The sequence below is a fragment of the Saccopteryx bilineata genome, chromosome 7 (genome assembly GCF_036850765.1).
Source record: "Saccopteryx bilineata isolate mSacBil1 chromosome 7, mSacBil1_pri_phased_curated, whole genome shotgun sequence".
Taxonomy (NCBI): domain Eukaryota; kingdom Metazoa; phylum Chordata; class Mammalia; order Chiroptera; family Emballonuridae; genus Saccopteryx; species Saccopteryx bilineata.
In genome coordinates this window covers 90,627,006-90,642,587 of record NC_089496.1, presented here as the reverse complement: position 1 = coordinate 90,642,587, position 15,582 = coordinate 90,627,006, and the positions used below count along the sequence as shown (strand labels likewise).

Below are 15,582 nucleotides of genomic sequence, written 5' to 3'. Positions count from 1 at the left end.
ATTATCTGGTTGACCATCTTCTAACCAAGTGCTCCTACCAATGTCAGTGCCAGCATTTGCCTTAGTGTCCATGATCACAATGCCATGCCAGGAGCCGCTACCTGAATCACCGCAGCTAACTAAGCCTCGCTACTCACTCAGCTGGGCGCCTGCTAGACTTGCCCAGCGCAGACTCCACCCCAGACACTGCTGAATCATAGCCTGCATTTAGCAAGATCCCCAAGTGATTCCTACACACACTAAAGTGTGAGAAGCACCGAGCTGAAGAGAACAAAGGAAAATAAAACATAAATTATTCAGTCATATCCAGTGGAGGCCAAATAATAGCCCAACATACTGTACAAACACTCAGAACAGCTCCCATTGAGCAAAGGCAAAGGGCTAGAGGGGTCAGTCACTACTGGGCACAAGGGGACCCAGGTGTACCGAATGCAAAAGTGCCTGCACGACAGCCCCGGCCTCAGTGCTGGGGCCACTGGGCTGTCCTATCAGCCAAAATGTTGTCCACATATTTAGAATATAATATTAACTCAAATTTGTTTTGGTTTATAGTTGTATACAGGAGTCCTAAGCAAAACAAGCTTATGCCAAATTTTATATTTACACATATTTAAACAGAATTTTAAAAACTGGGTTAACAAATAGCATCCAAGTAACTTTTTTCTTTAAAATGGGTGTGTTATTTGTTCTTGACTCAAGATTAAAAACCCATTATTCACTGGGTACAAGGCCTTGCAAAACTTAAAAGTCTATGAGAAAATTTGGAACCAAAGGCTTCAATTCCTCTCCCAGCCTGACCAGGTGGTGGTGCAGTGGATAAGAGCGTTGGACAGGGATGCAGAAGACCCAGGTTTGAAACCTCAAGGTCCTCGGCTTGAGTGCGGGCTTACCAGTTTGAGCACAGGGTCACTGGCTTGAGTGTGGGATCATAAACATGACCCCATGGTCACTGGCTTGAGCCCAAAGGTTGTTGGCTTGAAGCCCAAGATTGCTGGCTTGAGCCAAAGGTTGCTGGCTTGAGCCAAAGGTTGCTGGCTTGAGTAAGGGGTCACTCTACTGTAGCCCCCTGGTCAAGGCACATATGAGAAAGCAATCAATGAACAATTAAGGTGCCTGAACAAAGAACTGATATTTCTCATCTCTCTCTCTTCTTGTCTGTTTGTCCCTATTTCTCTCTCTCTCTCTCTCTCTCTGACTCCGTCTCTGTCCAAAGGAAAAAAAAATCCTCTCCCTATAGCAAGTGAAATGGTATTCGGTATTGTCAAGGGCTGTGTAAGTTCTAAGATGCGACCTATCACCTCCACAAAAGAACAGATTTTGCCTGGCCAGTGGTGGCGCAGTAGAGAGAGTGTCAACCTGAGATGCTGAGGTCTCAGGTTTGAAACCTCAAGGTCACCAGCTTGAGCATGGGATCAACAACATGATCCCATGGTTGCCAGCTTGAGCACAGACTCACCAGCTTGGGCGTGAGGTCGCCAGCTTGAGTGTGGGATCAACAACATGATCCCCCGGTTGCTGGCTTGAGCCCAAGGTTGCTAGCTTAAGCAAGGGGTCACTGGCTTGGCTTGCCCCCCCCCCCATCAAGGCACATACGAGAAGCAACCAATGGACAACTAAAGTGACACACTATGAGTTGATGCTTCTCATCTCCCCTCCTATCTCTCTGAGGGTGGGGGTGGGGGGGGCACCAGATTTCACTCCAGAGAGAAAAAACCCTTTCAAGTCCATATCAAAAGTTAAAAAAAAAAAAAAGAGTATAGATGAGGCAGCTGAATAACAACAAAAAATCTGAGGCATGAAATGGACAAGAAAATTATCACCAGAAAAAAAAAAGTTTTCTATTGATTATATAATTGGCAAAGAAAAACAGCCACTCCTTTTGTTTTCCCATCTCTCTCTGTATTTACTGAAGTCATTACCTGGTCGTGAGCAATGGAAGAGCACTCAGGTTTTATGTGCTTATTTAGACATTTTACCCCCCCAAGGGCCGACAAATCACACACTGGAAACCACCAACTGTATATATTATACAGTGATCTACAACTTTGACTATTTTTATTAGAAAAATGGTGGGTAATAGTAAGAGTTACTATGCACACACTATCTTTTTAAATTGATATATTTTGTATGTTTTCCTCTTCTTTCATTATTATATAATGATCCCTCATGCTACCTCAATTTGATTAGCTTAGACATATGGTCTATTTTCATAATTTTATAATAAATAGATTTGCTATAAATAGGTTTGCTCAGATAGCTTTATAAAACAATGATTTCTTTAGATGCATATGTATGAGGGATTGTATGTATGCATTCCCAAAAGGAGGCTACAACAGTTTAAGGACATAACCAGTTTTATAGCACTTTTTCCTTTCTGTTTATTATATTCATCATGGACTTTTACAGATTTTGTTTGTTTTCTAAAAGCAAGAATGGATACTTGATTTTGTCAGCTGCCTTTCTGATATCTACTGATAGGAACATAAGCATATTTTTCTTTACTACTTTCCTAATTAACACAGCACATTTGGGTTCTGGTGTCCTTATATTAAACTAACCCTGCATCCCTAAAATAAACATAATTCAGTCAGTCACGGTGAATATCTCTCTGGGAACACTGTTCTCTGACTGCTCCCTTTTAATTTAAAAATTCTCCATAAATGTTGACAAATGAGATCAGCCCATATCACCAGACTTTAGATTAAGCCCATGTTAGTCCTAAAGAATGCATTTGATTATTATACCATCTTGTTCTATTTGTATAATATAGAAATTGAGTTTCAATTAAAGTTTCAATATTTTTTCAAGTGATTCCTTTGATTCTAGCTGTTTTTTGAGGGGGAGGGGCAAACTAATTTTTTCCCTCTTTTATCACATTAATTATGTCAATAGAATAATGATTGTTAATGTTTTAAAAGAACCAAAATCTTCATAGTTTTGTTTTGTTTTTACAGAGACAGAGAGAGAGTCAGAGAGAGGGATAGACAGGAATGGAGAGATGAGAAGCATCAATCATTAGTTTTTCGTTGCGTGTTGCAACACCTTAGTTGTTCATTGATTGCTTTCTCATATGTGCCTTGACCACGGGTCTTCAGCAGAGCGAGTAACCCCTTGCTTGAGCCAGCAACCTTGGGTCCAAGCTGGTGAGCTTTTTGCTCAAACCAGATGAGCCCGCGCTCAAGCTGGAGACCTTGGGGTCTCGAACCTGGGTCCTCAGCATCCCAGTCCGATGCTCTATCCACTGTGCCACTACCTGGTCAGGCCAAAATCTTCATATTTTTAAGGGTTGTAAGGTTTTTCCATTTTAAAATTTTCATGATAACCTTTATTATATCATTTGTTGGGTTTTTTTGGTTTGTTGCTTTGCTCTTTTCCTAGATAATTAGATATCTACTTTTTTCCTTATTTAAGTACTTAAAGGAATACAATCTCGAAACTTTGACAAATAAAAGATATGGTGTAGACATTAATAGTTTCTTACCATATCATAACTATTTTATGACAATCTGAAGGTGCTATATAGGATTTTTGCCACTAATGCTAATTTTAATGAGTTTTATTTAAATAGGTAGTAAACGCACCTGGCAAGAAATTCAAAGGAAGAAATAAGTCTCCTCTCCACCCTATTCCCAGTCCTCAAAGTCAACCACTGTTACCAGTGTCTTGAGGAACCTTCTAGAAACATTGCTTATGTATGCGCAGATAAAAGGAAAAGTACAGCTTCCTCTTTTACACAGATGAGAGCATATTATACATTCTTCTGTGCTTTACACATAAAACCTTTGTGTCTGGCCTGTGGTAGCACAGTAGATAAAAGCTGAAATGCTGAGGTCACCAGTTCAAAACCCCTAGCTTGTCCAGTCAAGGCACATATGAGAGGCACCTGCTACAAATTGATGCTTCCTCTTCCCCCCACTCTTTCTCTCTCTCTCTCCTCTCTGTATAATCAATAAATAACATCTTAATAAAAAAATTTGTAAGTGAATTAATCACAACTTTAAAATAGTACATTTCGGCCCTGGCTGGTTGGCTCAGTGGTAGAGCGTCGGCCTGGCGTGCAGGAGTCCTGGATTCGATTCCTGGCCAGGGCACACAGGAGAAGCGCCCATCTGCTTCTCCACCCCTCCCCCTCTCCTTCCTCTCTGTCTCTCTCTTCCCCTCCCGCAGCCAAGGCTCCATTGGAGCAAAGTTGGCCTGGGTGCTGAGGATGGCTCCATGGCCTCTGCCTCAGGCGCTAGAATGGCCCTGGTTGCAACAGAGCAGTGCCCCAGATGGGCAGAGCATCGCCCCCTGGTGGGCATGCCGGGTGGATCCTGGTCGGGCGCATGGAGGAGTCTGTCTGACTGCCTCTCCGTATCCAACTTCAGAAAAAAATAAAAATAAATAAAATAAAAGAAATAAAATAGTACATTTCAATTCTGTGTTTTTTGGGGTTTTTTTTTTTTGTTTTTTTTTTTCTGAAGCTGGAAACGGGGGAGAGACAGTCAGACAGACTCCCGCATGCGCCCGACCGGGATCCACCCGGCCGCCCACCAGGGGCGACGCTCTGCCCACCAGGGGGCGATGCTCTGCCCCTCCAGGGTGTTGCTCTGCCACGACCAGAGCCACTCTAGCGCCTGGGGCAGCGGCCAAGGAGCCATCCCCAGCGCCCGGGCCATCTTTGCTCCAATGCAGCCTTGGCTGCGGGAGGGGAAGAGAGAGACAGAGAGGAAGGAGGGGGGGTGGAGAAGCAAATGGGTGCTTCTCCTATGTGGGGGAATCGAACCTGGTTCCCCCACACGCCAGGCTGACACTCTACTGCTGAGCCAACCGGCCAGGGCCCAATTATGCGTTTTTATGTCTAAACTTACTTCATTATGATCTATGCATGTGCTTTGATAACATTTCTATCTTTCTCAAAATACTAGAACATCCATGTGGTATAAGAGTAAATGATCAACTTTTATGAGTCACATAAACCTTTTTAAGAAGTATATTTTTCTGGTTTTACAATTAATATTCTCCAAACTTCTGTTAATTTTATTTTTTAATTCTGCAATTCAAAACTAACATTTTTACTTGGTATATTTGCTCTTTTATGGAGGTAGAAAAAATTTTCACCAAAATTATATTCCCTCTCACTTCTGCTTTTACATATATGTATTTTGTTACTTTCTTTAAGACATGCAGAACCAGTAACTTCCTTGCACTATATACTGTCCTATCGCTGCCCTAGTGGATCCCCCAATACATTTAGTTTAAAAATATATTGTTTCAGGTAAAATTTAAGTTGTAGCCTTTAATACATATGACATAGGAGACATATACCTGGTAACATATTCTTTTAATTAAACTTACTTAAATTATTTCCACTGAATAAACCAGGCTTTATTTCATCTAGGGTTTGAACTCAAAGCCATGTGTTTCTATTTTAATTATAATCCAAACATCAACAACTCAGAGTTTTTTCCTAGTGTGTGCAGAGGAGGGCAGCTCATCGGCTGGGGCAGGAAGGGAAGGCCGAGTCTGCCGAAGGCTTCTGAGTTAACGCCCTGAAGATGCAATGGAAACACCCCACAACCTGTATTTCTATTTATAACTGATATAATTAGGGGTGTACTCTGTAAGTCCTGATAGCTTCGCTAGACTGACAGGGTACTGTGGTATATATCATTTTGTTATTATATTCGGTGTACCTCGGATAATTGTCTGGTCTGCAAGAACATGATTTTCACCAAACTATCATTTAAACTCCTCCACAAATCCTTTTAATCCAGTATTTAGCTATTTATAAAACCTACATGACAGGATCAGTTCAACTGTTCAGAAAACTTGTCATATTTATATATACACATGACAAAGGTACTCCAACACAGGTACATATACATAAACGCCTTGTCAAAAAGATCTTATATATTAAGAGATTTACTTGTGAATAGACAGGAATTATGAAGTCCGTCTTCCATAAAATCTATTTTTAGATCCATTAGCCAGGGGATGCCTTTCTTATACACCAACAGAGCATTACTGAATCACAACTTCGTAAGTGCTGACTATATAAAAATCGACAACTGAAAGCCTCACAGTTTCTAGTGTTATTACTAAAATTCACAATGTCAATCCTGGAAACTGTAATGTAACTCAAACTTTCTCAAGGTTTAAGGAATACTTGCAGCTGTTAGGAGAAACATGAACGTTTTATTCCCTCACTGCAGTACATAAATTCCCCAGCCCCAGCAGAGCTTTTAGCTTATCTATCTCCCATAAAAGAAAAACACAATTCAGGCTTGAATGAAAGTAAGATTAGAGGAATTGAGTACTGAATTAGAAAACCTTGCCAACAGAAGTTTAAAGAAAGAACAGTATGAAAGCAGCAGGTAACTAGTTAACCCATTTCTCTAGTTCCTCATTTCTGCTTCCAAATGCCACAATATTATTCAAGCATGGAGGCACAGACATGAACACAGCACCTTCTAGAGTTTCTGACACCTAGATATCTGATAAGAGCTCCTTTCAAATAAAAAGAAACTTCTTAATTCATTTAGATAATCGGGACCCTGCTGGACTTGTGTAAATTTTAGGGTCCTACCAAGTACTAACCCACTTTTATCGTGATACCTCCAATTCATATCTTGGAAGTAACCAAGAAATATGAGAATGCTCAAGGGGCTAGTATTCTTGTACTGAAATAAACTCAGATTTCCTATAAAGTAATTCTTCAATAAAGAAGTACAAGAAGTGAATAAAACCAGCATGTTGCTCATAGAAAAACGTTCAGCTTGGTCTCCATGCCAAGGATGGCGCTCTATTAAGTCAAACTGATATTACAAGGGCTTCCTATACCTCAAGCACCAAAGCCCCAGGGAGGGTTCAGACCTGATCAACCTTCCCACGTTATGCAGTGAATTATTTTACAGTGATAAAGAATCAAGTCACCACAGAGAGGCTGTGACATTGGTTCCTCTGTAAAACAGAGTCTGGTTAATAACCAGGAATAAAAACAATAATAAATGGATTTTTTGATGGGTGTTAAGGGAAGAGATACTAAATATCTCGAGGAAGCCCTAAGACCAAATCCTGATGAGGGGGCAGGGAAAAAAGATAAAAAGAGGACCCAAGGAACTCAAAACACTTAAATTTCAAATGTCCAGCCAAGATTTAGACCCTATAAGTAATTCCCCCAAAGTCTCTAAAAAACACGAACAATGGGATTCACCATTCTTCATTTGACTCAGGTCCACAGTAATCACTAACTTCCCTTCAGTATTGGAAATCAAATTAACCAATGACATTACTTTATATTGGAATTATTTTATAGATACGAAAACAGGGAGATGGAATTCTTCCACTTAGACAGCTACCCCAGAAATATGCAAAACCTGACACCCATTCACCTACACCGGCTCTCCTCAGAACCTGAAGGATGGGCACTCAATGAGATCAAACAACTGCATACTGAATAATTCTTCTGACCTGCAAAATGAGAACGAAGTAGTCTACAGGTTTGTTGCGCTGGTAGAGGTAGTATTCTGGGGCTTTCTTGTTCTTCTCATCATACTTCAGTTCCTGGATGACATTGGGGTGCTTTAGCAGCCTTAGAAGAATCTTCTCTGACATCTGGGATGGACTAAACGCTTCTACTTCTATAGATATAAACACAACTTGATATTACACTTCAAATGGATGGAAACAATCATACTAGTAATTAAGGTGTCTAAATAATAAGGATACTTGGAATCGACGTGATACAATATGGATTAACAAGGCTTCCACTTGGTGAACCACTGGGGGCAGATAACCTGGGAGAAATTAGAAAATGTTGAATTTTCACATTTGCCTCTTTAAAATTCTTCCTTTTCAACCTGCCATTGGTTTCAGGTCTCATAAAAACGCCCTAATTTCCTGACTGATACAAATGAAATCAACCAGAAGCAGGCTCCTTGACTGTCAGGATGCCCCTCAACAGCCACAATGGTCTGACTGTTCAACAACAGCCCAAGGAAGAAGCAAAGGTCAGGAAGCACGTAGGTGTGGGTTAGTACCAGGTGCACACGCAGTGCCCCAAGTCTCATTCTCCCACTCAACTGCCCTGAGAGAGTCAGGGAACAAGGGACACGGAGAGATTCAGGATAAAAGCAAGGCACGTGCTCACATCAACATGCACTCCAACTTGCCAATTAAAAAAAAAGTTAGGTTGATCTATATTTCAAAGACATCAATTTTATTTAAAATAAAAGCAAAAAGTGCTGATTTAAGGTTACTATACCGAAACTGGACTTTATAGTATCTCAGAGGCAGAGTAGGATAACATTTAGTTTTAAACTGTGGTTAAATGAAGAACAGTATCAGAATTAGAGAAAGAATAAGAAAGTTAAAGATACTGTTTATCGGTTTAAAATTTTTTTAAATTATGTTATCTATGAAAAATATAAATTCTGTATTAGCTTCTGTGCTTTGTTGTAATGACAAAATAAGATTGTATATTGTAGAAATTTTGGAAAATACAGAAAAAGATAAAGAGGACAATAAAAAATGACCTATAAACCAATCACTCATCACCATTCCAAGCCATTGGTGATGGCATTTCCTTCTAAGTCCTTGCCCTGGCACGTGTGCTGTGTCTGTGTGTGTACACACAAAATCACACTATCGTCTTCCTGTATGCACAGCTGTGTACCCTGTTTTGTCTCACTTTAAATTATGAGTATTGTCCCGTGTCATAAATATTATATTGTGAGCATTTCCATGATCTGAACACACGATCTTAAAGAGGGTATCACATCCCATCACGTGGCGGCCGTCAGCCTTCTTTTCAAAATATTTTAAGTGCACTGCACGCAGCTGAAAGGCATGGCTGCCCATCTTGAACACAGATGTCTTCTACAGGTCACTGGGTGCTTTGAGAGTTTCTCACACTTCCCCTGGCCAACAGAGCTCACCCTTCACCTAGAGAGCCACTGGGGATGTGAGAAGGGTTAGTCAGTCTCTTAAGTCCATTCAACCTTGACCTCTCTGGAGCAGTCAGTGCCGGCTGGGTTGGTGGTTTTAATAATGCACACACTTGCCTCCTGGCATGGGCCCAAGTTAACAATATGATTTGAAGAGGCCATCAAGAAATTCATGTCCAAGTTCTTAGAATTTGATTTGATTAAAACCATACAAGATAAAGATTTAATTTTGAAAATCTATTTTTCTTCTTTGCAAATCACAGCACCTGTGTTATCACTCATATCCAACTGTTCTTCCAAGGCAAGCTGCAGAGAGGATTACTCAACTGTCCGGCACCCGGTGCGGCCGTGCCTGGTTCACACTGTCAGCCTACTCCGCCAGCTGGCTCTCCCAGGGGCTGAGCTGGGAGCGATGACCTGGCCTACTGTTCACATGCAGCGTGGCACTAACATTCATCCTTACCTTTCAGACCAATTTTAAGTTACTGGTCCACCCCTGGTAAATGTCTCAGAGAGTTCATGCCGACACTGAACATAGGAGAGGAGAGAATTTAAAAAGAAAAAAACAAAACTAAAACAAAACAAAAAACAAACAGAAAACAAAACACAAAAGTGGCATTACTTTTCACCCCATTTCCCGGTCTCCACCCCCAGCCCACCCCAGTCAGTGGTGGGTGAGAAACACGCTCCAGGGTTGGTAGAGATTTCAAACTGTGATAAGCTGCACTTGCCTGTTGCTAGGAAACGGTGCATGGCCAAGAGAAGCTGTGGGGATATTTTAACCTTCATCTCGCTGTCTGTCTGCTTAAAGGCAGAAAAATCTTGCTTTCTTTCACGATGGGCCACTTTCTTTTTCGTTCTGTTATCCGCTGAGGAAAGAATAAGAAAAGAGGAAAGAATAAGAAAAAAGTAAGGAAATGCATTTCATTAGATCAGGGCTCTTTTTGAATAAAAATAACAAAATATACTGGCACGGCTAGACTCTGTCTCAAGATTATAGGCATTCCACGTACAAACACCACGTGGAAAGAGGAAGGGAGAGAGGACCCTCATCAGATCAGTGCTGCACAGTGGAGACACTATCCAAGGTAAATAACAGGCGCTCAGATTAGTAGCAACTAAAAACATAATTCATGAGGCTCTTCAGAGCCCTTACAAGTGCATCACTGGGCAGCCTGGGACAAAATCCCTTCCCTCACAGAACCTACACAACCACACGGCGACAGAGGATGCAGCCTGCACTGGGCACACAACCTCCTGCTATTCGGTGTCAGTCACCACATGGCAGTGAATGATCACTGTGCTACACAAGACACAAGGGAAATGCATCCCTGCCTTTAAGAGGCTGGCAGCCTGTGCTGAGAGAGAAAACAATACACAAGCACAATCTTCTAAGAAACAAAAACACTTTCACAAGAACAGCACTTTAACAGTAACATCTGCTACCTTAATTTCTACCCCAGACCACGAGTTCAAGGTCAAGCAAATATGAAGAAAGTGGCCGAGAACAGAGGTCAGCAGACCTCCTCTGTAAGGGGCTGGATGGGAAATACACACTTCAGGCTCTGAAGACCACGTAGTCTCTGTTGCAACTCCTCAACTCTGCTGGTTAGCAAAAGCAGCCATATGTGAACGGATCAGAATGGCTGTGTTCTAATAAAACTTTATCACAGACATGGAATTTCACATCATTTTCACATGTCACAAAATAATTATTCTTTTCATTTTTTTCCCAAAAATTTAAAAATTCTTAGCTTGTGGGCCATACAAAACCAGGGAGCCAGCGCTTGTGGGCTCCTGATTTAGAAGGCATCCAATGCAACCCTTTTCTCAGGTATTTTTCTGGACAAAATAATCATCAAGAAAAAAAACTAGGGTGAAGACAGAGTCCCAAAAGCTTGCTCCTTTCCCAAGAATCAAAAGTCTTTGCATTACCATTTCACGCTGAGCGAGAAACAGATTGCTTACTCGGTTTGTCTTGAGGGGAAAATGATAACTTATAATTCTCTTCTATTTCAAATTTTTTTGAGTATCAGACCCTATAAATCAACACAAAATTTTAAAATAATATTCTTTTTTTTTTCTTTCTTTCATTTTTCTGAAGCTGGAAACAGGGAGAGACAGTCAGACAGACTCCCGCATGCGCCCGACCGGGATCCACCCGGCACGCCCACTAGGGGCGACGCTCTGCCCACCAGGGGGCGATGCTTTGCCCATCCTGGGCGTCGCCATGTTGCGACCAGAGCCACTCTAGCGCCTGGGGCAGAGGCCACAGAGCCATCCCCAGCGCCCGGGCCATCTTTGCTCCAATGGAGCCTTGGCTGCAGGAGGGGACGAGAGAGACAGAGAGGAAAGCGCGGCGGAGGGGTGGAGAAGCAAATGGGCGCTTCTCCTATGTGCCCTGGCCGGGAATCGAACCCGGGTCCTCCGCACGCTAGGCCGACGCTCTACCGCTGAGCCAACCGGCCAGGGCCTAAAATAATATTCTAATGACAAAAGTCATCATCACTGATCACCTATCTAAATCAAGAACATACACGAAACCACAAGTTCGGCATTTCTTATCAATAAGGTACTTCAGGCAACACTTCTGTCTGAAATCAGTCTAGCCAAGTTTTGACAGAAGTTAACAAACATAAGATCTCATAAATGTCTGAATTATGTTTCTTATGAGTACTAGCCTTGGGAAAACACAAATATTCACAGACACACTTGGTATTAAACAGTCACTGTGAGGAACAATGAAAATAATGTAGACACCTAAGACAATACTCTCTATTATGAGACCTCTGACTACTCTCCAAGTATCAAAAGGATAAGCTGGTGTTTTGTAAGAATACTATATACAGATGTGAGGAGTAAATAAGATACATTTCAGAAGCAGGTCACTGGCTAAATATAGTTTATTCTTTCAAGGGTACATGGAAGACTTTATCTCAATTTTAAAATAAGAAACATACCCTTCTAGTGGAACTGAATAAAATCACTCTGCTTTGAGCAAGGTGAGCTTTGTCTTGGGTGCCTCAGGCCATCTGAATGACCCATTCCCACCTCCACATCATGTTTCAAAAGCCAGACAGGGCAAACAGAGCCCAAATGCTTTCTCTATCCAGCTTTTGAGACCCCAAACATCTCTCCCAGGTCTCGGGCCATCTTCCTTTGGGATTATGAAACTCTTGAAAGAGTCTTACTTTGCTAAGAGTGAGGCTGAAGAAGGTTTAATTTCCACAGTCCAATGATCCAGTTGTGAATGTAGAAAGGACAAGATTCAGGTTCAACAATCAGCCCAGGATCTAGCCTACTCCTGGGCAAACAGGTGTGGATACTCCCCTTCCCATCTCTTGAGCCAGGCCATTCCCTCCCCAGCCCAAAGAAGGCAGAGAAACAGAGAAACGGAAAACACATATGATTGTGTACTGCACCCTGTCCTGCCTGCTACAGCCCTGCCTCATCACCACCACCCCAGCGAAAAACATTCCTGCAACCCTCCCCTCTACCCTGGTCCATGGGGGCAAGAAAATTGAAACAGTTGCTATCCATCCATTTAACAAATCCTCCTCACTTTCTAAGTACCTGAATTATGACCTCAAATAGAAACAGAAATTTATCTAAAAACAATTTACCTAATTATGCAAAATGGAATTTTCCTGTCAGGGCAAGTAATGCACAGACCAATGATTAGAAGTAGCTGGCTTTAAAAAAAAAAGCCAGTTGACATTACAGGACCTGCCCCTGCTCTCCTCCTCCCACCAGTGAAGGGACAGTAATACACTGACAGGCTGTACACAGCCTACACACAGAGTGCATAATTAGAAATAGGGGCGGGCGATAACTGGAGAGATTTCAGATGACTCCCAAACAGCATGACCAACAAGCAAAGATTTGGGGAAATTACATTCAGGCAATGCTACTCACTGTATAAATCTGTTTCATCTAGAATCTCAGATTTGATGATTTCTTCAATCACATCTTCTAAGGTGACAATTCCCAGAACTTCATAAAATGGATCGCCTTCTCCCTCATTGTTTACTCGCTGCACAATAGCCAGGTGAGATTTACCTTTAAAGAGAAGAAAACAAAGGTTTGGAAGTAATTTTCTGAATTTCCTGAATGAAGTCTTAGGCATGCTTGGGGGGTGAGGGTAGCTACAAACACAGGTACCAGATTATCAAAGTCTGCCTTTCAGCATCTAAAAATGGTATGAAAATACTACAAACAGAAGTTTCATGAGCCAGAAAGCAAGACCAGTTACTCCAGAAGAAAATGACCTTCTCCACACCCTGCACTGCCCCCATGCTCCCACAGAACTGCTGTTTCCTAATGAAATTGGTCTTCCCTAATGTCAGCTCTTCCTGTGTGACCTTTTAGCACTTGCCACTTTAGGAGAGCAGTTCTCATTCAGCCAGAGAGAGGAGAGGAGATAGTGAGACAAACTCCTTGTGCCCAGCAGGGATCCACCCAGTAATTACCATCTGGGACTATGCTTGAGTACAGAGCATTTTTAGTGCCTGAGGCTGATGAGCTCAGTCCAATCGAGCTATCCTCAGCACCCAGGGCCACACTCGAACCACCTGAGCCACTGGCTGCAGGAGGGGAAGAGAGAAGGCAGGGGAGCAGATGGTTGCTTCTCCTGTGTGCCCTGACCAGGAATCAACCAGGACCTCCATACACTGGGGCAGACGCTCTATCCACTGAGCCACCCGCCAGCACTGAGAGCAGTTCTCAAAGTGTGGTCCAGGGACCCATAAGGATGTCCAAGAAGACCCTTTCATAAAAGGGGTGCAAAGTCAAACTGTTGGTATTTGAACCAACGGTGCACAGGTGCCTGAGCAAGAATCAAGGCAGTAGTGGCAAAATGCACTAGTGGTCACTCACTGGATTCTCCACCATGTCTAGTAAAAGGAAGGAAAATCCATTTCTCTTAAAAATATCGAAAGAAGCAGTAAAAGTTTTTCATTTCATTAAATCTTGCCCACCAAGTACCTGTCTTTGAACATTCTATGTGACACCATGAGAACAGCCACAAAACGCTTCTGCGGCATTCTGAAGTCCAGTGGTGTCTTGAAAACCACCTGTGCAATTGTTTCTGGCCACTTTTTTCCCTGAACATCAATTTTCTTGAAAGGATGAGTACCAGACAAAGCACAATATCTAGGCTTATTTGGCAGACATTTTCCTAAAAACGGACAAAATGAGCCTATTCCATTAACATTACAGAAAATAGCAGCGTCTGCGGCCACATGACATCACAGGCGATGGTCACCTTTGCCACCTGGTTATTAAGGTAGCATTCCCAGCTTTCTCCACCATAAGGTTACTTATTTTTCCCTTTCCCTAATTCTATTGTTTGGAAGCCAAGTCACTAGGTCTGGCCCACCCTCAGGGATGGGTGAGGGGTAGGAATTAAACTCTACTTCCTGGAATATGTGAGGATCTAAATAAATTATTCAGAATTCTTCTGTAAGGAAGATTTCAGACCAAAGGACTTTAATATAACTGTACCCAAAGTCTACTGGTATAGTTTCAGATTCCACATTACAACGAACTTTTCAAGGAAAAAAGCAAACAAACAAAAAGCAACAAACCTTTAAGGAACTATCTCTTATAGACTTTTGGTGTAGTATTAAAATAGCCACAATTATCAAAAAAGTCTACTAAAATAGACTCCCTTTTCCAAATACATATCTGTGTGAGGCCAGATTTTCTTCAGACACCTGAACTAAACCAGTCTATTGCACAGACTGAAGGCAGACGAGAACCCAGCTGCCTTCCGCTTAGCTAGACAATAGAGATACAAAAAAAGATAAAACAATGCTTAATATTTTTGTTTTGGAAAATAGTGATTTTAAGTTCAATGTTATTTATGATAACGCGAAATAGATTTATTATTGTCCTCTCAAAATGAATAAGTAGCCTGACCTGTGGTGGCGCAGTGGATAAAGCGTCGACCTGGAACACTGAGGTCGCTGGTTCGAAACCCTGGGCTTGCCCAGTCAAGGCACATATGGGAGTTGATGCTTCCTGCTCCTCCCCTCCCTCTCTCCCCCCTTCTCTAAAATGAATAAATAAAATCTTAAAAAAAAAAGAATAAGTAAATGTTTTAAATTTCTCAGGTTTAATTTCAAACGCTGCAAATAACAAAAGGTAGAACCCGCGGAGAAGAACACGTGCTCTAAGTCCGAAAGCTCTGGATTTGAATCCCAGCACCACCAGCTAATTCGTCATTACTGCTGTGTGATCATGAGCAAACTATGTAACTTTTCTGAGCCTGTCTCCTCACCTCCAAACCAGGCTCATAATAATTACTGCCCACAGGATTGTGGTGAATATCAGAGACGATGTTGGTTATCTAGAGTAAAGACAGTGCCTGGGATCATAGGGTTACCAATAAATGGTAACTCCTATTAATTTATTAATATTCTTCCTCAATTATAAGTACCATCAACTTATTACCAGCTTAGAGGAAAAACCCACTACATTAAATGTACACTGTGATTAAAAGATGCACTTCAATTTCAGAAAGGTTCTTTTAAAACATTAAATGCACCTCTCACACCAACATTGGTGTTCCTAGCTCAAGGTACATGAGGCATCTGAAATACAGCCTCAAAGAAAGCCAAACATAGTATAGAAATTTCATGATTAGTTCATATGT

General features: G+C 41.8%; 1 protein-coding gene across 3 annotated transcripts in view; it reads right to left on the bottom strand.

Annotated features, from left to right (window-relative positions):
• The window catches only part of CNNM2 (cyclin and CBS domain divalent metal cation transport mediator 2), a 185,615-nt gene that overhangs the window by 33,374 nt on the left and 136,659 nt on the right, over window positions 1-15,582 (bottom strand). For all 3 annotated transcript variants that reach the window (XM_066238385.1, XM_066238383.1, XM_066238384.1), the window contains exons 2-4: window positions 12,843-12,986; window positions 9,659-9,796; window positions 7,453-7,622 (exon numbers count right to left, since the gene is read on the bottom strand). In XM_066238385.1, coding sequence (XP_066094482.1) covers window positions 7,453-7,622; window positions 9,659-9,796; window positions 12,843-12,986 — 452 coding nt within the window. The remainder of the gene's footprint in view (window positions 1-7,452; window positions 7,623-9,658; window positions 9,797-12,842; window positions 12,987-15,582) is intronic.